Source organism: Podarcis cretensis (genome assembly GCF_951804945.1).
Source record: "Podarcis cretensis genome assembly, chromosome: 9".
NCBI classification, from domain to species: domain Eukaryota; kingdom Metazoa; phylum Chordata; class Lepidosauria; order Squamata; family Lacertidae; genus Podarcis; species Podarcis cretensis.
The window spans coordinates 38,215,030-38,238,154 of NC_137178.1; the positions used below are offsets into that span (position 1 = coordinate 38,215,030).

The following is a 23,125-nucleotide window of genomic DNA, read 5'->3' on the forward strand; positions in this document are numbered from 1 at the left end:
GGTGTTATAAAGTTCACTGACCTCTTTAAGAAAAAAACAACAGTGAAAAACACCGGTGCTTGTTTGAAGGAGACCAATCCTCACAAGGCAAGGAATCCATGCTTGAGTTTACTGGAGTGGATTTCTCCCTCATCCCTAGTGAAGACTTCCCAACTGTTATAAGATTTCAGCCATATAGCCATTCATTATGCCCATATACATATGACTTAGTGAAGATCAGGGCAGCATGTAGATAAATCACAAGGGACTGAAGAAAACCTTTGGTTTTTCTGGCCAATGGAATGGTTTAATATAATAAATAAAAACATTAAACAATATATGGGAGACGTTATTGCTTTTGTTTGTTACTGTGTTATGAATTTTTGTGTTTTTATATTGTAGACTGCCCTGTGACCCTCGAATGAATGGCAGTGTGGAAATTTAATAAATAACGTAAATAAATCGTTTGCTTCAATCATTATGGCATACATTCAATTTTCTATAATCTGCATGTGCTGTTATATCTAAAGGTGCCCTTCTGCATGTGGAAAGTATGTTCCACTCATAGATGCAGTGCTTCCCACTGTGTGAAACAAATTAAATGAATCTCAAAGGATATTCTTTTGCTTGTGTAATCTCTTGCACCAGTGGAAATGTGAGTACTATTATAGAACCTGCCAATTAGAGCACTGTGTAAACCTTTTGTCATATATTTGTGGAACTGCACTAATTTTCTTTCCACTCATCATTCTTTGGAGCCAGTTCAGTCCCCACCCCCCCTCCCACCTTGGTTTATCAGTTTTAAGAACATAAGAAATGTGAAGGAGTATTTCTGCAGTTATAAACAGAGGAAGTTATTATATTGCTTTTTATCGAATGCTTAGGCAGTTTCAGACATGGTCCCCTGGTTACAATTAAGTTAGTTGTTTATATATATATATTACCTACTATTTTAAAAAGTAGCTATTGTTGTTTGTATTTATAGAAACTGTTATTCCCCTTCCTTTCCCCTTTATTAAAATTAAGTTATTTTTCAAGTTTAGTACTTTGTAACATGTTTGCCTTGTGGTCAAGCAAAATTGCTGTTCTTGTTAATCCTGCCCCTTTCCAAGGGGGCTTCCAGTATAGGACATGATTCCTGCCTCCCAAATTCATCCTCACATCAAGCCTAGGTTAAGCTAAGTCGTGCTAACTGGCCTCAAGCATTGTAAGCACTGGGAACAAGCAGGGAGTTGAACCAGGGTCTTCCCAAGCTAAGTCAGGCAGTATAATTACTTGACCACACGAGCCCTCTGTAGTAGCCAAAATATCTGAATGGGAACTGGCCATCTTTGACTTGAAGAATGGATCTGTCCAGTGTCCTTAAGGACCCATCTCTGGCCACCATACCTTTGATGTTTGTCCCAGCTTATTGGTCTTCTGCTCTCACTGTCCACTCCAAACTACTGCCACAGCCACCTCCTCTGACCTCCTCTGTGGTCTAACCCTCACCAGGTCTGACAAATGTTCTGTTCAGTTGGGGAGAGCAGATCATACTAAGTCAACATTTATTTAGGGTGATGTGGTGACTGTCTCCAAGTGCCATATCTTCTCCCAGATAGATAGCCTGGATACACACTGGCTCTTGTCACTCTTGTCTCTTGGGTAGTGCATGGGAAGGCAATGCACCTTTTCTCCTTGGCATTATTCAGTGCTTTTTTCTGGGGGTGCGCAGGGGTATGCATACCCCTAAACATTTTGGGAATCTTTGTACTTTTGTCCATTTACTGTATTTATTTCCCCCGATTTGAAATATAAAATGGTGGTTTTCTTGAGTCAAAATGTGCTCTAAACATTTGTTTAAAAGAAAAAAAAAAACACTGGCATTATTAGTAAAGAGAATTTGCTGTCTATGGATCTTCTTTGTAGCTGAAATTGAAGAAGGCTTCCTAGTCATCACATTCAGAAGTACCCAGGCAAATGTTGGTGCTGATATAAACTGGGGTTGCATTCTGTCTCCAATTAAAAAAAAAACCTGAACCACAAGGAAATTCCTCATTCACATGTATATTTTAATCCTACTAATGAAACTTTTGAGAGCCTTTCCAGACACTCATTTGCTTCTGGGCATACATCATGGATTCCCACAGATTATATTAGTTTTGTTCACATTGAATTGCTGTTTTCCAGCATTCACCTCACACTGGCATTAAACTCTGAATGAAATCACATGAATGGACATCCCCTGGGGAACTGGGCATCATCCTAAAATGTAACTTGAAATGACCAAGATTTTCTGGAAACAGATGTTTATGAATGGACATCATAAATGTTGCATACTGATTTTTCAGTACAGATTCAACAGTTCTGCAAAAATCAGGCTCTTTGACTTTTCTCAAAAAACAATCATGACTTCTTCTCTATCAGATTCTAAAAAATAATTTAAAAAATTGTACACCACAGCATACCTCCGATAAGCTTGGTTACATCAGTATTTTGTAGTTAGGCCCATAATTGTGATCAAGCATTGTGTATGGGAATTTTTTTGTTTAGAGATGATGAATTTCCTAGGAAATGAGCTTTATTCATATTATCTGGACTCTGTTTTCTTTATGTAGCTATGGATTACTTTAACACAGGATGGAGACCTTAATTTGTAACACATGATTAAGTTTTTATAAATTGCTACATTGTATCTGTATCATTCCTGGTCTGGTGTGTGTACGTATGTTTTAACAAAGATGGCTTAACATAAGACAGATTTTTGTTAATGGAATCCATTCCACCCAGAAGGTGTTCTTTACAACAAACAGGAAACACTGCTATATATAACACAAGGTCTAAGCAATGGAAAGATACATTGATGATGTCACTTATTGTAAATATTATTTGTACCTGCTAGTTTATTTCAGAGGAAATTAGGAGAGTGACATCATAATGATGGCTGACTTTTATTAATGCTCGCTCTCCCTTGCTCTCATTCATTCCTAGATTGTAAATTGTTATAAAGGGAAGAAGCAGCCTTAGAAATTCTGTCCCTCTTATCTTTGTTGTGAAGATTGTTTATACAAAACATACAGTTGATATCACTAGCTCTGTTATTCTTGCCATTAGCTTTCATGTAACTCAATTTTGATATACAGTTAAATGATTTGTCATGGAAAGCAGGATGTGATCTAAGCCAAGGGACAAACAAGATGTGCTGTTGGAGATGAATGAAGTCTCTTGACATTTAGGGGGTGAGGATTGGTGGGTTGTTGTTTTCTTACTGACTTACAACTTGGGAGGCAGCAAGTTGGAGTTCTGACAGCTTGCCCAAGCCCCTGCCCACCCCCCATGGATCCAGCCTATGTGGTTCTGCCCTAGTTGTACTTCCCAGTCCTTTCTTCATAGCTGCATGTGTAAGAAGTAGATATACAGAAGGGCAAACCATGAATATTGCTTTTGCTGGACTGGTGCAACTAATTTCAGTTATTATTCTATTTTTCCCCACTCTCAACTTTACATTTAGGGTAGGCTGTAAATGAAGTAAAGATATCAATTCTCAGTTTTTAAAATTAGCATATAAGCAGACTGGCATTTCCTCAGCATTAACTAAAATTTGATCATTATGAACCATTTGCCTGTCCATTAAAAGATAGAGCTCTAGATTATATAATTTACTATTGGCCCAGTATTCTGTATTTTGTAAAGGGGGTCATAGGAATTGAACTTTATATGTTATTCTAGTAACTTATACCTTTTAAATTGTTGATATGAACATTGTATAAATAGAAATTTTATAAATCTCTTTAAAATGTGTCTTTAAAAAAAAAGTATGACCTTTAAGTCACAACAATCTGTTACATAACTCGGCAAGGGAAGTCACATGGTCGTAACCTCATATTTCCTTAAATTTATGATTGTTTCTTGGTGGTCCAAAACACATTTTAAAAAGTTCCCTTTCATAGTAGTAATCTTACTAAATTGTTTAATGTTTAATGTTTGCTCTAATAAAGGTCAGCACAAGTTCTTATTTAGATTTACAATGGGAAATATAAAATCTCAGATACCAATGAAACCTCAAGCAATGAAGTCAGGGATTTCCAGTGTTATGTTTCATTCTAATGATGCGAAGATAATGCCTTTAGCTGCATGACCACTATATTAGCTACAGACCATAAAATAATCTTTATGGAAACAAGGAGTCAGAAACCACGTATTTCTTACTCCAGCCAAGCATTCTCATCATTAGTAATATTTGGTTGGTAAAATCCCCCAACCATTTCAGTATCTCCTGCCTGCCTGCCTGCCTGCCTGCCTGCCTGCCTGCCTGCCTGCATCAAAATATGAGGGTGTGTAACAAAAAGAGAGCAATCATTGTGGCATGTTTTCCTGCTCTTGGATCATAGAAATATATAGAACAGCCTGACGCTAGGACCGGTGGTACCCAGAAAAAACACTTTGGGTTGTACAAAACATGATATGACACTTCTGCTGCAGGAAATTTTACAGATGTTGCAGGCAGATGTAGTGTGGAGTAGATGAAGGCAGATGAAGGTATTTGGTTGTGCTGCTGCAGATGCACCAGGGTGTTTCTTCTCTCTGTGGTTGTTTCTCTTCTGCTCACTACTGTGGATATACAACCTGTCTGTCTGTCTCCAGGCTGTCTCCTGTCTGTCTGTCTCATCTGCAAGGGTGATGACCCCACACGGCAGGGTTGAGGTTGCCACAAATAGGTTTATTGAAAATATGGGCCGAGTGGATCCATATAAGTGGTAAAAATGACCATATGATGGCTTTACAATGGCCATGATGCAAAGTTCTGCATGCTATTTCCAAACATGCGTCAGAGATTTTTCAGTTCTCTCCCCGCCCATTTCTAACAGCAGCTCCCTTTGCCCCTAAAACGCTCTCCCCAAATTAGGACAATGAACCCTCTGGAGTAGCATCCCACAAGGCATTATCCACAAAAGTACATTGTGCACCCATCCAGGTTGCTCTTATCCCAGACTTGCAACTCAACCTGCATTTTTCATGCTGCAGCAATGTGTGCCAAAAGACATTTCAGCTTCAACTTTTTATGGGCCATAGTGACTTCCAGCTTCATTCATGCATTCATTTTATATAAGAGTGTTTATATACTGCCATCTCATAAAATATATCATCTCATATCAGGGCAGTGTACATCAATTTAAAAGCATTAAATAAAAATTAAAAGCAGTACAAAACAATTCTTAAAACGACTAGCTACTCAAGAAAATTTCAAACAGCTACATAAGCCTATCTTCAAGGTTCACTTGAATGCCTAAAGCGATGTTGCCTGCTGAATCTCTGCTGGAAGTGTGTCTCACAGCATGGGACTGGCGACACTAAGTGCTTGATTTTTGGTTAAGTTCATTTGGCATCTTTAACATGGGGGATAACTAACAGTGCTCCTCCGGATGATCTCACTTGGTTATGTAAACAGTGGCTCCCTGGGTGAATCTCAGCACACCGAGCTTCTTCCACTTGATCACAGCCACTTGAAAAGCAACTTTGCTACAGAGTGTCAACAACCAATTCCTCTTGAATTTGTTGTGAAGAAGCATGCCTGATGTTGGCCCAAAAGGTCACATCCATAGAACAGATGCTTATCCGTTGCATAGCAAATATAGGTTGAATTTTGAGTTGGGAACATGATGAAGCAATTGCAGCTTAAATATTCTCAACATAGCTATTTGAATTATGCATTGGCTGTCGAGAACACGCAGACTGCATTCATAACAGGTGGCTATTTTCACTATAGAAAAGTTTAAGATATAAACATTCACCTGGGAATTGGCAGTATTTTTTTCTATTTTTTCAAACAGTAGTGTTATGAAAAGCTAAAGTCAAAAGGTTCTTAAATGGTCAGTAGTGGCTAGCTTATTAAATAGCCATCATTATCCCATGTTGCTATAACATCATTAAACCAGTGTTGCTAAAACTGGGCATCAATGCACTTTAATGCAAATTAGATCTTCAGACTCTAGCAGCTCTTCATGACGCCATTCGGGGAAATTGGCAGGGCTGGAGATCACAAGGAATGAATGAAATGCATGTATTGTATAAACATAATGTGCAAATATGAGTTCAAATGGAATACACGGCAGTGACCTCAGATATTAGGTTCAGGATAATCACAGTTCATATAACTGGTGTTCCATTATACTTTGCGTAAGGATACTGAAATCAACATATCATGGCAACTTGGCAGCAGCTGTGGATTGTTTTTGTTTATGAACTTAGAAAGAGGATGGATGGTTTACCAAACCTTTCATCCTAGATGCTGCTAATTGAATGAGCACTTATGAGGCCATTGAAAGTGCTCATTCAATTAACTGTTGCTGGGATCCAAAGAACCATACTGGGAATGCAGTGGGGACTTTCTGAAAGCAGCTCTCCACGTTACTAAAAAAACAAACAAACCAGCAACCAAAACCCAGTGGAAGTCCAACAATGGTCTCTGATGGTGGCCTCTAATTTAACATAAAGAGGGGGAAATCATGGGGGAAACAAGGGGTTCCATGGCCCACTGGTACTTGCAAGGAGGTCCTGCATGTTCCTAATGGGTTTTCTTGATCTTGACCCATGTCTTTGATTTCAATGGGAGTTGAAGGAGCTTAACTTTGCATTAACTTTCCATTTAAGTCCATTTTTGCACCCAGTTGCATATAACAGATTGGAGTTGGTTATGCCTAAAGTAGACCCATTGATATCAGTGGGATTTAAGTTATGTCTTTATAAGCTTTAGCCCCATTGATTTCAGTGGGGATATTCTATGCATAGCCAAGTCTGGATCCAACCCAAAGTTGCAGAAACTCTGAAATGTACTGATATTGCTAAGTCAGCAATAATAACAGAATTTCACCTCAGAGGTCACAATCAGACACAGGATAAGGCATGTTTCAGCCCATTGATTTAAATGGGTCCAGTTGAGGCAAGAGTCTAGCTCCAATTCAAGAGTAAAGAACTGATGTAATTGTGCCATTAATGAAAATTATGTTTTCATGCTGTAGCTTTTCTTCTTGAAATCATTATAGAATTTCACAAAGACTCTCCTCCCTGGAAGAGAGGGGAGTGGTTGTGGGTGGGAGCCCGAGCTCCGCCCCTAGCAGGGGGCATTAGCCCCCTGCCTCCCCCACTGACCTGGCTGGCGCCCACGCCCATCGGCAAGCACCCAACCAGGTGCCTCCGAGTGGGCGTTTACAGCAGCCTAAATGCTGCGGCGCCAGCCCCTCCTCGGCCTCACTCTCCGTCGTCCGACCCTCGGTGACATCAGGGGAGAGCCTATAGTTGGATTATCATCAATAGGCTCCACCTACTGGTGAATAAACCCTCCTTGTTTTAGACATCCAATGCCTAAGCCAATACCTTTTCACTGCTGTAATTAATAAAGTTGTGGCCTTTTCTTGCCCATTAACCTTATATCACGTGTCCTTGTGTATTCATTCCACATTGCGGGGGTTGGGTCCTTGAAACACAACCTGCAATCTATAAGTTAACCTGTATTTATTTTAAAGGGCATAAAACGAATTTCAAGTTATGCAGATTGTACAATTTTGTTTGCCAAAATGAAAGCTTGCATTCTAGCCCATTGTACAAACAAGAAAAAGCACCCTGAAACAGAATAGTGTAAAAATATTCATATACAAAGTCTTCATGTCCTATTATAAATGATAATATAAATGATATACAAGCACAGTCTCCACATACAGAAGTACATTGTATCATATTTTATCATGGATGATTTGTCATATTAAGGAACTGCATTTCAAAATTATTCTTTAAGTACAAGTAGCAAAGAAGAAGAAGAAAATGAATATATCAAGATCACTAAAGGAAAGAATAAGCTCACCGATAACAATCATTATGGTGCACGCCTATACATGCCTACTCAGAGGTAAACCCCATTGACTTCAATGGAACTTACTCCTTGGTAAGAGAGTATAGGATTGCAGCCTTAAGTATATCATGCTGCAGGAATAACTAGAGTGAGACAGCCTAAGAAGCACCTCATAAACAATAGCATATTTAACTTATGTGTGAAATATTCATTATGTTCAGGAAATTCTTTTCTGATCATACCCCATTCTGTGTATTTTTGAATCTCTGTTTGTATCAATACTTATTAATTAGATATTTTCTGTAGAAAAATACATTTATGCTAGTATGCTTGGAGGGTGCTCTTTTGCATTCTGCACTTCAGAGCTCTGAAAGATCCCCCTCCCTTTCCCTCCCACCCCTCTCTTTTTGGGGTTGGGGTTTTTGTGTGTGTGTGTGTGTGTGTGTTTTGCTGCATTTTGTTGCTGGCATTTGTATTGTCACAGTACATGAAACTGATGCTAAACATATAACAGTACTAATCTGTGTGGCATACATAAATAATGAAAGAAAGATGTTTGGGCATTTTCTATTTTTGTTTTTTGAAATAATAAAATCCTTTGTGCTATGGACCCCCATACAGAATGATGCTTTCATGCAGTGAGAATGGAGGCTGCTTATTACCTACAGTATGCTAGCAATGATGAACAGACCACCATCGTTGTGACAAGTGATGTAGTTGCCTCCAGGGTAAAACAAAGGTTTACATATTACACAAGCAATTTAACTGTTTTCTAAACATATTGCCAAGACAGTGGGAGTTGGCACTGTGTTTCAGGGCTTGGATACTTGGATTTGAAGTGACTGCTGATTATAGACCTTTTTCCTAATTTGCCTTCTGCTTATAACAAGCAACCTTGTAATCCAGGAAAGAATTCTCTGCAGCACTTAAACTTGTCTTCATGGCTTCCCAAAGATCTCTCCATAGAAAAGGAGTGAAGAGGCTTGTATACCAATAGCTACACAAAACAATTGTTCTCTTCCGACTCTCAAGGAGCAACAACCGCTGCCGCCCCCCCCCCCAATTCCCCAAACCGGATGAAATGTTTTATAATCCTTTTTTGTGCCATAGTTAGAAAAGGAAGAAAGAAAAGAAGAAAGGAGACAGGCAAAGATTACTCACAAGAAAGAAAGAAACTTTTTTTAAGGGGGGGTCCCTCTTCAACACAATAAAGAACATAATTAACTTCACAATTCTTTGTTTTGCTTTTTCCCCCATTTGACTGCAGGGTGGAGATGAAAGAGGACTCTTAAGCCTTGCATTCCATCCCAATTACAAAAAAAATGGAAAGCTGTATGTGTCCTATACCACCAACCAAGAACGATGGGCCATTGGGCCACATGACCATATTCTTAGGGTTGTAGAATACACCGTGTCCAGGTACGAATTTTGTAAACAGCTTCAGCAGCAAGTCCCCATATACAGTGTACTTCAGCTTAGTTGTGTCATATGCTGGGAATCTGTCAGTCCCCAAGCCCAGTTTTTCTGCTTTTGCATGCCTTGCTTTTAAACAGGTTGCCCCTCATTTACATAGGATCCATCTAGATACTGTCAGTAAACATCCGTGGCAGATTTCAATCAAACGCTGCTCAGGCAAGCAGCAAAGTGCAGTGCCTTGCTCTCTTCAATAAATCCTCTTTATTCTATAATGATTAATGTTGTATTATGTTCTATCATGTTATTGTTATTAATTGTTTGTAAGCCACCATGGGATATTTACCTGAATGAAAAGCGGCATAGAAATATAATCAGCCGAACCAATCTTTATTCAAATGTATATCCCAAATAATTTCAAAAAAAAATAAACAGTTAGTAATGCACATTTTTTGTCTTTGATACAAAATTCTAGTCTTTTGGAAAGATCTGACACATCACTATTTTTGGAATTAAGAAGGTTGACTATTGACTGAGGAATCTGCAACAAAGTCTGACTCCATGCAGGACAATGCTATGCTAACCTACTACTCTTCTGATCTAGCTTATTAGTGGCATTTGAGCGACAAAATTCATCTTGATGGTGGTTTCTCAAGTCTTAATATGGCTTAAACTGACCATACCCACTTCCTTTTTTTCCTGGACATGAAGGAATGAGGAATGTTAGCCTCAAACCGAGTTGGCAGCCATACTACATGTGACTGACTAGATACTGGTATGCCTCAGAATGCTCTTTAATGAGATCCCTTTGGAGAGTGGTTCAGCTGTACCTCTCTCTAACGATCCCTTAAAATCCACTATCAATCTATGTCCTCACCACCTACAACTGTGCTGAATAACATTTGTTTATTTATTTCCGTATGTCCCACCCTTTTTCCAAGGACCTTGTGGTGGCATACACATTTTCCCCAAATTTATCCTCACAGCAACCCTATTAAGAGAATAGTGTCTGGTCCATGGTCATTTTATGACTGAGTCACCCCAGCCCTAGTCTAAGACTAACTCAGGGAGGAGGAACCCGTAGCTGTTCATATGTTGTTGGACTCCAACTCACATCAGGCACAGGCAGCGTTACTAGCGTTCAGCAATAACATCCAATATCTGGGGTGCCACAGGTTCCCTAACCCTTCTCTATTATACCACACTGGTTGCCTCTTAATATCAGCAACAAAAACCTGAGATACATTCAGGATGCAAAACCTTTGCCACATGGCAAGCAAAGGAACAAAACAATACCCCAAAAAAAACCACCACACACTGTTTGATGGCCAGTCACAGTCCACTAAGGAATCATTGGCCCCCAGGCCAATTGAGTGGAAGCTATCATGCCTCACCCATGTTTAAAAGGACCTAAGACAAAGCTTTATTTCAAAAACCATATGTCCCTGCCATTCTGAACTAATGCAAGGATGGTTCTGGGGCAGAGAAGAAACATTTTAAACATAAATTTAATGGAAATATATTATTGAGATTAATTCCACAATCCTTTTTCTGTGCTACAGGAAAAATCCACATCAGGTTGATACGAGAACAGCAAGAGGTTTTCTTGAAGTTGCAGAGCTACACAGAAAACACCTTGGAGGACAGCTGCTGTTTGGCCCTGATGGGTTTTTATACACATTCCTTGGTGATGGGATGATCACTATAGATGATATGGAGGAAATGGATGGTTTGAGGTATAATAATTAGCAGTGGATAAAATCTTTCTTATTTATTGTTTCTTTTTCAGCACCACACCCTCTAAAATAATTCTACCATTTAGATGTCCAATACAGATCAGTAATATAATCTTCATCATTGAAAACATGTGCCAATCCCCCCACTCACTATATTTATACAATTCATGTGCTGATCACTTCAGTGAATGAATTGGAATAGCAAGATGCAGACCACCACAGAAGCATTAATGCTTAATGGAGGAAAATATATTTTATCCATACTGCTCTGTTTATACTGCTCCCCACTCAATACAGCTAAACACAAGTACCAGTCCTCCAAAATGGAGGAACTCATTTGAGCAAATGTGTCCAGTGAAAATCATAGGTGCATGCAGCATGTCATTTCTGTCTTCTAAAGAGGCCAAACTGAGACTTAACAAGTGGAGGCAATTTGGAGCTACGTTATCTCACAGAGTTAGTATGCTGCATTAAACCCACAGAGATTACCCTTTCATTGGGTAATTTCCTGTTTATTTCACTACTATTTAAATGAATGCTGCCAAGTAAAAATCCTTTTAAAAATCAATTATGTTATCCTCCAACTTTCTCAGTGATTTTACAGGTTCTGTGTTACGCCTGGATGTAGATACTGATTTCTGCCATGTGCCTTATTCCATACCACGGAGCAACCCACACTTTAACAGCACCAATCAGCCTCCTGAAATTTTTGCCCATGGACTCCACAATCCAGGCAGGTAAGTAGGTTATATTTCTTTTTCAACATGACCCTAAACTAACAAGGAGATAAACACACTTTTACAAATTGAATATTCAGAGACAATCCTTCATCTATGCCCATAGGGAAAGGGAGGAAAAAGACAAGAAAATAATTTAACCGAAAGGGTGTGTGTGTGTTTACTTCATGGGGATGTATATTTGGAACAAGGTCTTACAACTGTGAAAGAAGATCCATGTGTTCGTTCGGAAATACTGTATTAGTATGTACATTACATTCCAGTCTACTAAACAAATACCCTGTGGTGAACTGGTGTTGCCATAGGGAGATTAGAGTTTAAATCACTTTGCCAGCCATACATCTAAGCACAACAAGAACATGCTCTATGGGGAGCTGGCTTCAGGCACTAGGCCTGTTAGAAGACCAACTCTTCACTAGAAAGATGTCTACAAACGAGACATGAAGGCTGGCAACATCAACCCTGCTGTGTGGAAATCCCTTGCAAACCTAGTGCCTGAAGACAACCAGTGAGGTTGTGTATTCACAGCAGTGACCAGAGCAGGAATGACCACTGGGAAGAGCACAGAAAGAAGAAACACCATGGTGTGTCTGCAGCAGCGCAACTGGATGCCTTCATCTGCCCCAGCTACAACAAAACATTCTCTTCCTTATTGATCTCTACAGCCATCAGGTGCTGTAACTCTCCAATGGTTTGACTTCACCCCCAAAGGCACACTCTTCCATTGTTTCCCAAGACAGGCGGATGCCGAGCATGAAGTTGGATGAATTTCTTTTGCTTTTTGCACAAATCAGAAACAAGCACTCTGGTCCAGGAATTTTCAAAATGGGTTTTTGTTTCTGTCAAAGGGCTTGTTTTTCTAATTTAGTATAAAATATTCGGTTAGTCCTTAAAGAACACAAGAAGAGCCTGCTGGATCCAACCAATGGCTTAACTAGTCCAGCATCCTGCTCTCACAATGGCCAACCAAGATGCCCCTGGGAAACCTGCAAGCAGGATCTGACCATAAGAGCACCCTCCCCTCCTGCAGTTCTGAGCAACTGGTATTCAGAATTTTTACTGCCTCCAACCTTGAAGGCATAGCATAGCCATCATGACTAGCTGTCATGAGTAGCCCTCTCTGTGGATCTGTCTAATTCTCTTATAAAGCCATCTAGACTGGTGGCCATCACTGCCTCAATGTAACTTATGAATTGCAAATGTTTGATACCCTGACTTTAGTGAAACTAAGTGGTTAGCTACATATTACAGTATACATGTAACAGTAAGGTAAAGGTAAAGGGACCCCTGACCATTACCGGTAGGTCCAGTCATGGCCGACGGGTTGCGGTGCTCATCTTGCTTTATTGGCCGAGGGAGCTGGCGTACAGCTTCCAGGTCATGTGGTCAGCATGACTAAGCCACTTCTGGTGAACCAGAGCAGCGCACGAAAATGCCGTTTACCTTCCCACTGGAGCGGTACCTATTTATCTACTTGCACTTTGACGTGCTTTCAAACTGCTAGGTTGGCAGGAGCAGGGACCGAGCAACGGGAGCTCACCCCGTCGCAGGGATTCGAACCACCGACCTTCTGATCAGCAAGTCCTAGGCTCTGTGGTTTAACCCACAGCAAAAGAGAAACATATTCAGAAGGGGTGAATCCGACGGTGAGAGAAGCTGCAGAAGGAGAGCCTGTGTTTCCTGTTCCAGTTTCTCCACTCCAAATCCCTTCTCCACTCAACACTAACACATACCCCAGATTCCAAATGCATGTTTACCCCTTAGTTTCACCACAATCCCAGTATAAAGTATTATAGATTTCCACTCAGTAACTCAAACCAGCTGAATAATTTATATAAAATTATAAATAAGTAGTACATCGTAATGCTGCAGCAATTTCCCCGCCTGCGTCAGCAATTAACTCATTCATGTGCCACAACAGTGGCTACTGCATGCATCATCAATAGCAAATCCAACAACATGACAACAGTAGGTTATAGCCCAGCCACAAAGTCAAAAGATTTCTGCAACTACACCCACACACCGCTCCATCTTTCCAGCAAAAGACATTATGACAGTTCAAAGACACATTCCAGCCAGGCAAAAGCATTAAAGGAGTGTTAGGGGTGAAGCCAGAATGAGTTGTGGTCTGGGGTGGGGTGGCTAAAGGATTGTCTGGAGGACCATACAGAGAGGTCCAGAGGGCCGTATTCAGCTCCCAGGCTAAGGTTTCCAACTTGCATAGTAAACAAACCTTATAAGAATGGTCATTTACATGCACTTGGGGATCAGCATTTCAGCATGGAAAGCATTGTTTTGTATTCTGGTATAGAAGCAAAGTGGTAAATGACAGAAGGTTTGCTGTTTCATCTTTCTTTTAACATGCTGTTGAACAGGTGTGCCGTGGATCGTCACCCAACTGATGTAAATATTAATTTAACAATACTTTGTTCAGACTCCAATGGGAAGAACAGGTCCTCAGCAAGAATCCTTCAGATAATAAAGGGAAAAGATTATGGTAAGTCCTATAATACGTACAGTATATTTAGATAGCCTTCCAAGAATGTGTAGGATAGTGAGTACAACCCTACAGGCATATCTAATATGTTATATGGGAAAGGGAGCAAAAGGAAGATTTAAAAAATATTTTTACCATTACACTCCTTTCAAATTAAAGTATTTCTAATCTCATAGTTACAGATACATGATTTTAAAATGTTGCAACATTATCTACAACCCAGAACAGAGTTATGAGCACTTAGGACCCATTGAAATCAGTGGAACTTGAGAGCATGACTAGCCCTCTTCTACATTTCAGCTTTAGCTATTGCACATATTTGTGGGTACATTTTATAAATGCCATACTAAAGAGTGATGTGGTTTGAAAAGGGATTTATTAAGCCACAGTTCCAGTGGAATTCTGGGTGATTCTAATGAAGATGAAACAAAGCAATTTTGTGATGCAAAATTATGACCACCCAGGGAAGAATGCAATTAGAGTAAAGTACTGTGGTCCCTTAGGGGACGCAGGTGGCGCTGTGGGTTAAAGCCTCAGCACCTAGGGCTTGCCGATCGAAAGGTCGGCGGTTCGAATCCCTGCGGCGGGGTGCGCTCCCGCTGCTCGGTCCCAGCACCTGCCAACCTAGCAGTTCGAAAGCACCTCCGGGTGCAAGTAGATAAATAGGGACCGCTTACCAGCGGGAAGGTAAACGGCGTTTCCGTGTGCGGCTCTGGCTCTGGCTCTGGCCAGAGCAGCGATGTCACGCTGGCCACGTGACCCGGAAGTGTCTCCGGACAGCGCTGGCCCCTGGCCTCTTAAGTGAGATGGGCGCACAACCCCAGAGTCTGTCAAGACTGGCCCGTACGGGCAGGGGTACCTTTACCTTTTTACTGTGGTCCCTTGCTTAAAAGAATAATTTATCAGATTGCATAATATTGTCTTACTTACCCTAAAAGCTTAACATGCAAATTCATTTTCCAAAAATTAAGGAAAAAGTAAGTGCAGTAGTCTCCAGCTTGCTAGAGTCTAGCAAACAAAAATCATGTCTGTGCCAATCATTTAAAATTATATATTTTGGGAAAACAAGGAAGAATCTAGTGGCATCTTAACGAGTAATGAAAATGTAAGATTTTGTAGACTAGAATCCACTTCATCTGAGGCGTGAAGTGGAGAGAGAAAACAGTTGTGCAAGATGCAGTCAAATGGTAATGAAATGCAAAAAGTAGACTGTGGAAATTCAATTAAAGCATGCATAGGATTGTGCTGCATAAGATCTAATGCTGGACAAATGTTGTTGACTAAAGAAACTGTAATGTTATTTTAGCCTAAATTCTACCTTGCATTTTCTGGTTTGTAGCACTGGGGTTGTTGAAATACAAATATCCTGATTTTTTACTCTCCTCTTTCAATTAAAACATGTCTTTAACAAATGAAATTGCATTTAATCTAACACTATGGTAGTTCCTTTTTAGAAAGCGAGCCTTCACTTTTGGAATTCAAGCCATTCAGTAGTGGGCCATTGGTTGGTGGATTTGTATACAGAGGCTGCCAGTCTGAAAGACTTTACGGAAGTTATATATTTGCAGACCGTAATGGGTAAGTTTCTTTAAAACTTGCACAAAAGCAATACAGATTTAGCCCCCCTCATAGTAAGCTCCTGCATCTTCTTCCTCCCACACATGGCAACTACTAAGCACCCTTTTCACCCATTTATGAAGTCACCATTTCCTCTGATGCTGTAGACTGTTTCATGCCTCTGCTTTCATCTACACCTACATTCACATTCCTCCTCCTCCCACCTTTTCTGCAACCACCCCTTTTTCTCCCTGCCCCCTTACTTTATCTCAACTGTCCCTTGCGCATAGATCACACCCATTTTGCGCATAGATCACACCCATGCCTTCTTCTCTATCCTAGTCTGCAGTCCCCTTTGTGCACACATCCCATGCTGATATATGCTACTGTATGTTTAAGATGAACATCTAAAGAGCAAGCCTGTCAGTTAGTTTGTTCAATTAGGGAAGGTTATGTTCAGTTAATGGATGTTGCACATGTATGGGTGTTTGCTTGTTAGAAAATATCTGGTCGAAATTACTACATTGAATCTGGGACTTCGTGTTGAAGAAAACACATGGTACCGGGAGTGAAATGCATTTTGTGTAGGTACTGTGGGATATTTGAGGGCTCCACATCTTTTGGTGAGTGGTAGATCCGTTGTTGTTCCCAAGAGAGGGTGGAATCAAAAGCCCCACCAATCAGGGGCAGAGGAAGGGGGTACGGTGGGGGTGGTCCGCCCCGGGTGTGACCACTGACGGGGGTGACAAAATGGCAGGCGGCACTCACCATGAGGCATGCAGCGCGCCTGAGCCAAGCGTCTCTCCTGGTCCGCCCGCCTCCTCCTCCCCAGCTATAGGGCGGCTGAGTTGAAGGAGGCAGGCAGACTCCTTGGAGACCCCGCAGAGCATCCTGCCCTGGCTGGCCCCACTCCCGCATGCGGCTGGCCCAGCCCCTGGGCGCAGATCACGTGCACTGCCCCAGGCACCCGATCAGCTTGATCCGCCACTGCCACCAATCACATGGAAGGCCTTTTAGAGCACCTCAAGTAGCTCTCAGTGACCAAAGCATAATAGGTCTGGATTCATCAAAACACTGTGTTATATTTCATGAGAATTTATCAGTGCTCAGAGGCACAAAGTATAATCCGTATTGTAGGCTTTATGGCTCAGATTTTAAAGGACTCCATTTTACATCTGTCCATTATAGTTCTAGATTTTATTGGTGCAAAGCACACTGTGTAACATTTTGTCCCTTTTTTATTTGTGTTTACAGAAATTTTTTAACGCTGCAACAGAGCCCCGTGACCAAACAGTGGCAAGAGAAACCACTTTGTCTGGGTAACAGTGGTTCATGTAGAGGTTTCTTTTCAGGACATATCTTGGGATTTGGTGAAGATGAAGTAGGTAAGACAATAACAGCTTCTTTAGGATATTATTATATTTATAAGAAAAACTTGGCCAAGATGTGTCTTGTGTTATCTATCTATCTATCTATCTATCTATCTATCTATCTATGTGTGCATTTATAAAAGTTCTATATTGCAATTCAATACATTATTATCAGGGTGGTTCACAAGAAAAAAGAAACAAGTTAATATTTTAAAATGTAATAAAATGAAAACAAACAATAAAACACTAGGATTTAAAAGTAGCAATAGGATACTCAAATATTAAAAGCTCATCAGATATTAAAAGCCTGGGGAAATTTAAAAAATCTTCCCCTGGGACCCAAAATAACTTAGTGTAGGCACCAGGAGAGCCTTCCTAGAGAGAGAATACCATAAACGGGCCAATACCAAGAAGGCCCTATCACTTCTTGCCTCAATTAGAGATTTTTTATATATTAAGCAATTTATAAATGTGTTTAAATAAATAAAAACTTGAGGTACTGTGGATGCTCAAGAAGGGGCTCCAAAGATGGAAGCGGACTTTCCTTCTGATATCCACATCCTAATCTGTGCAGAGCCTTAAAAGTAAGCAGTGGCACTTGGAATAGTACTAGAACAAAAGCCAATGGAGCTACATAAGCACAGGCAAGATATATTCTCAATAACAGCTCCAGAATATATCTAAACAGGAGGTTTCCAGAACATGGACAAGCTATCTCCGTTAATGCGCAGTGTACTGGGTATATCAATTGCATCATATCTGCAGAATGATTGATTCTTCATTTTTCTAAACTAACAAAACTCTGCGAAATGTTTTCCCAAATTGCCCTGCTCGTGCTACAAGAGCAATTGAAACCACATTGATGCTTTGAGTCTCCCATTGACTACTGGTGTGAAACTCCCTCTTCCACCTGCAAATATGTGGGCAGGCAGAAGTGCTCCCAGTAGGGACCCTGGCAGCAGAAGCCAGCAGAAAGACCCCAGTTTTCTTATGGTGAGGCTGAGTCAGATCTGTCCCAGCCACAAAGCTTTGGATATAACTTTGGCCCCACCACCCATAAAGCCCCAGCAGACTGTAGGAGGTTAGATAGGATTGCTCCTTTAGTCCTTTTTCACACTGTGACAGAAAGAGAAGCAAAGAGAAATTGCCAGCAAAGTTTATATGCCTCTTTTGTGCCAGGGGCTTTAGGAGAAATATATTCACATAAATGCACAACAAGGACTGAGACTGAGGTCAGATACTGAGACTCAAGCACAGAATGTATCTTTGGATCTTTAGACTTTGACCAGGGGATTTTGGGTTCAGTTTCCATGCCCTGCTGTGAATCTTTGGGGCTTTATCAGCCAGGTTGTTCTTTCTCAGTTCTGTTTGCTTTTTAAAAAACAAAAACAAAGAAACCAGAAATACCTAATGTAAAGCAGAATTAAATAATTATTGCAATATCCTTGCCACACAAAAAGAAAGAGCCACAAATTGTGCATTAACTTTTCAGTTTTTTAGTGGATACCACTAATCATTTATGGTATGCGTTTTCTTAACAGGTGAGGTCTACATCTTAGCAAGCAGTAAAAGCATGACACACTCTCACAATGGGAAGCTCTACAAAATTGTTGACCCCAAAAGGTAAGAGATGCTTTAGTGAGTGAGTGAGCTGGTGCCGTTTACCTAGAGGAGAGGCAGTGGTGAGGTTGACATTGTGTAAGCACATAGGTGGAACCAATCCAGCACTCCTTCCTGTGCATTTGAAGAAGCAGAAGCAGAAGCAGCGTTTCTCACTACCCAAAGGAGTCTCAAAGTGACTAACATTCTCCTTTCCCTTCCTCCCCCACAACAAACACTCTGTGAGGTGAGTGGGGCTGAGAGACTTCAGAGAAGTGTGACTAGCCTAAGGTCACCCAGCAGCTGCATGTGGAGGAGCGGGGAATCGAACCCGGTTCCCCAGATTACAAGACTACCACTCTTAACCACTACACCACACTGGCTCCTTTGCACCACACTACCCTCCCCCTCCTCTCTTCCTCCCAGTAAGCAGCAGCGGCTCATCTGCCACAAGGAGGCCTTTTTTTCAGCTGGAACTCACCAGAGCTCAGTTCCGGCACCACTCAGGTGGGCACCATTGGCATTATAAGAGAACAAGGGAGGTAATCGTGGTGAGTTCTGGTACCTCTTTTTTTTTAGAAAAACAGCACTGCCAAGAGTCACACAGCTAAGCAGAGAGAAAAAGGGCTTATCCACACTTACCTTTCCTCTGTTATTTCCAGGCACAGTCCGCACTTTAAATCTCTGTATCCAAACGCCCGCCCACCCGATTTTCTCTCTCTCCAGAGCCTTCCCCATGAAAACCCACTCTTTAAAGCTCAATCGGATTTGTCATTCAAATGAATAAGCTTTCAAAATCATGAGTAAAATACAAACAACAGCTTTTTTATTGGAAGTGGAGAAGGTACTGTGGAGGCAGGGTAGTCCATCAATACTTGGATGTGTAGACTATTGAGATGTGCAGGAAATGGCAAAGTGGCAGGGAAGCTGAAATAAGAGGGCTCTGCTTTGACAGAGGGTGTATAAGTGATTCAGAATCTTGAACAACCTAACAGTAAATTAATAACATATAGGAAAGTTCCATTACTTTGTCATGTATCTGCCACTGAAATGTTATTAATTAAGAAGCAGATGTTACTGCAGTCAATCAAGCATACTATATTTGTTTTATTTATGAATTCTAGGTGGAAAAGTACTTTTGCAAAACAAATCTTGCTGGCTTCATTTGGATTGTTTAGTCTGTTGGTGTGTGGATTTAGGCGAATTTTACACCTTTAATCCACTATTAGTATCTAATTACAAGGGGGTTGCTTTGTTTGACCTTGGCTTTGTGCTCCTGTTGCCTCGGCGATTAGGGTGGTCTCAAAATGACATACCTGAAAGGCCAGACCTCCCAATGCAGAGTTCCTGGTTAGCTATTTAATGTGTGGCAGAGGGTAATGCATCTGGCTAGAATAAGACAAGAGGGGGAAATACACTGTGCTATTGACACTATGTACTCTGGCATACATTCGAAATGAAACTGATTTTTAAAATGGAAAGCCAGGAAATATTTTGTTAAGATAGCAGCACTAAAGGATTTCACAAGATTTCTTTTACGGGTGTTTTGGCATGTGGGCAAAATTGCATTGAAATCATTATTTCACATTCAGTACAGCTTTTGAATGAAATGGCTAGATCTAAAGCACACATAGAAAAGCACTCTGTACAACTAAGGCCACATGGCTCTTTGCACAGCATCGCCATAGTACTGTTCTCTCATGTATGTGCAGTGCTTAGTACAGATAGAAATATACCAGTGGGCTTTCCCTGCCAGTCTGCAAAGAATTCCCTTGTTACTTCTCTGCAGTAGGATTCCACACCAGTTTCTGTAAATGGAAGGCAGAGCAGTAGCTCTGCTCTTGTTTGATGCAAGCAGCAGGATCCCACAGGGATAGAACATGAAAAACTGCTCTTCTGTACACGCAACATACCAAGTACATGTGGAAGAGGATTACTGGATTAAAACATTTCCTAATACCCTTTAAATACACCAAGCATTTCTTCCTAGAATAAATAGAACAGACCTGCTAGATGTCTAGTCAATAAGAACTGACATTTATCTTAAAAACTGGATCTTATCAGATGCACAGAAAAACTGAAGAAATTTTGCTTAACTGAGCTTCAAGTGGGTAAGATGGCATTTTCACAATAAGTAAAGCTCTCAGACCCAGGGGAATTAACAATACAATACAGTGGTACCTCGGGTTACATACGCTTCAGGTTACATACGCTTCAGGTTACAGACTCCGCTAACCCAGAAATAGTGCTTCAGGATGAGAACAGAAATTGGGCTCCGGTGGCGCGGCAGCAGCAGGAGGCCCCATTAGCTGAAGTGGTGCTTCAGGTTAAGAACAGTTTAAGTATGGACCTCCGGAACGAATTAAGTACTTAACCCAAGGTACCACTGTACAATCAAAATACAAGTCAAGTGAAAGTCAAGCCTTTCAGGTGATAATAGGTCATGGTATGAGGCTGTCAGTGGCCCAATGTGCTTTTGGAAGCCGCTGAGTTGGAACTGTCCGCTCCATGAACTGCCTAACATTTGATAGAGTGGCCAGTGATGAAAGTCAATAAAATGATTTTCTGAAATTCATATACATGAAACACAATCCGTCACTTCAAAGAATCAACAGGGCAAGCCCTGAACACTGCTTCTGTCACCTTTACAACTGCATTGCACCTCCTAGTGTTCCAGGAGAGGTGACTCCTCCCTCTTGCCCCCAACTGCTACTACAGGGCTACTCATGAACCATCTTGCCTTGAAAGGAGGACAAATACGGCTTTCCAGAAGTTTCCTCACCCTCTAATTTGCTGCTACTGTTTCATTCTAGAGACGCATTCATGGTTTCTTGATCTATTTATTTTTTTAATGTAAACCACTTTGTAAGGTTTGCCTGAAAAGCAGCACTGAGATATCGTAAAATAAATTGCTATTGGCTTCTCCTGTACAGCAGAAGTTTTCCACACGTCATTAGTCATATCTGTGCTCAGCCTTCATAGAGATGAGGAAAGTCTTCATTGCCAAGCTGCCTGAAGTAAGGCAACAACACTTCAAGGAACAACTTTCATCATCATAAGGGGGTTTCAGGTGCCCTCCACATGCTTTGGAAGAAGTCAGATGGGGGTTGCAGAGCTGCAAAGAGCAGTCTGACCACCATTGCTGACACACACTGTGGCCACACACATCTGCACGTTCGATCACTATGTGAGGAAACTCTACAGTTCTTGTATAAAATCCCTTTCGACACCAACCAAATGCACAGATTGTGGGGAAGGAGTGCAGCCCACATGTTCCTACAGTCCCCCTCAGCCATCTTTTCAACATATTGTTGGTCTTTTGAACTCCCTTAATATTAGTGCTGCTCAAGGGCACAGGCAGGTTTTTCAGCATTTAAATAGGGATGCCATGAAACAATAACCCTGTTCCATTATTTTGTCTTCTTTTAAATGAAACTTAATTTGCTCCTGTTTGTACATTCATTCCCACCTTCTTCCACAGTGAGGGCATTCCCCACATTTTATAAAGCTTTAAAAGCAACATTTCCTTATTTACCTGTCATGCTTCTTGCTCCATTTCTTCTCCGAATTTCTTTGCAGGGAAAGCACTACAAATGCCTTGCAGACATATCTAGCTTCACTCCCTCCCTTTTGGAGGGATTTATTTTTTGAATGTTGCATTAGTGAATGTTGCATTTTTGAATGTTGCATTAGTACACATGAAGCTGCAAATAGTCATGAGCAAAAGAAACCCACAAAGAAACAAATCTGAGAGCCAGAAGCGTGTACGTATATGGAAAATGAGCAAACTAACATGGGGCAATGGAAAGAAACATGAAACTGTGCTGGTGGTGGTTCAGATATGTCTCACCTGGTTAGCCTTAGACCAGGCATGTCCAAAGTCCATTTTGGGGGCCTAATTTGGCCCCGGTGGTAGTTTATTTCCTGGCTAAAATCCTAAAAGAAACCTCAACAACTTCAATTCTAAAAAAAGGGTCAACAACTTTGCTTGGCCCTCGTGGCCCTCCACTTCATCAAATCTGGCCCTCTTTGAAAAAAGTTTGGACACCACAGCCTTAGACAAATAATGATCTTTCAGCCAAATCTGATGAACATGTTTGAGGAATGAGATAAGAACTGCTGCAGAATACTTTATTTACCCTGCCCTGTATAAATGAGCGCCAATGACATTTAGCTCTTTTTTTGTACTTTTCCTATGCACTGTACAAACACTTCTGGCACAAATAACATCATTCAGTTCTGTTTCATTTGTAAGGAGCACTTTACCTTAGAAGACTTGAATTAAGAATAAAGAGCATAAAACTGCAATCTATATAACTTTGTGGGGGGGGGACCCTACTTTAAGGTAGTGGTTCCTCAGGATGATTTCAGACCCTTTTACAATCCTATGATTCCATAAAGCACGCAAAATG

General features: G+C 40.9%; 2 protein-coding genes across 4 annotated transcripts in view; one reads left to right on the forward strand and one right to left on the reverse strand.

Annotated features, from left to right (window-relative positions):
* The window catches only part of HHIP (hedgehog interacting protein), a 76,743-nt gene that overhangs the window by 45,922 nt on the left and 7,696 nt on the right, over positions 1-23,125 (forward strand). For all 3 annotated transcript variants that reach the window (XM_079989493.1, XM_079989492.1, XM_079989494.1), the window contains exons 5-11: positions 9,072-9,223; positions 10,780-10,953; positions 11,547-11,690; positions 14,066-14,187; positions 15,642-15,765; positions 16,999-17,129; positions 18,656-18,737. In XM_079989493.1, coding sequence (XP_079845619.1) covers positions 9,072-9,223; positions 10,780-10,953; positions 11,547-11,690; positions 14,066-14,187; positions 15,642-15,765; positions 16,999-17,129; positions 18,656-18,737 — 929 coding nt within the window. The remainder of the gene's footprint in view (positions 1-9,071; positions 9,224-10,779; positions 10,954-11,546; positions 11,691-14,065; positions 14,188-15,641; positions 15,766-16,998; positions 17,130-18,655; positions 18,738-23,125) is intronic.
* Positions 1-23,125, reverse strand: part of ANAPC10 (anaphase promoting complex subunit 10) — a 134,842-nt gene that overhangs the window by 34,345 nt on the left and 77,372 nt on the right. The window lies entirely within an intron of this gene.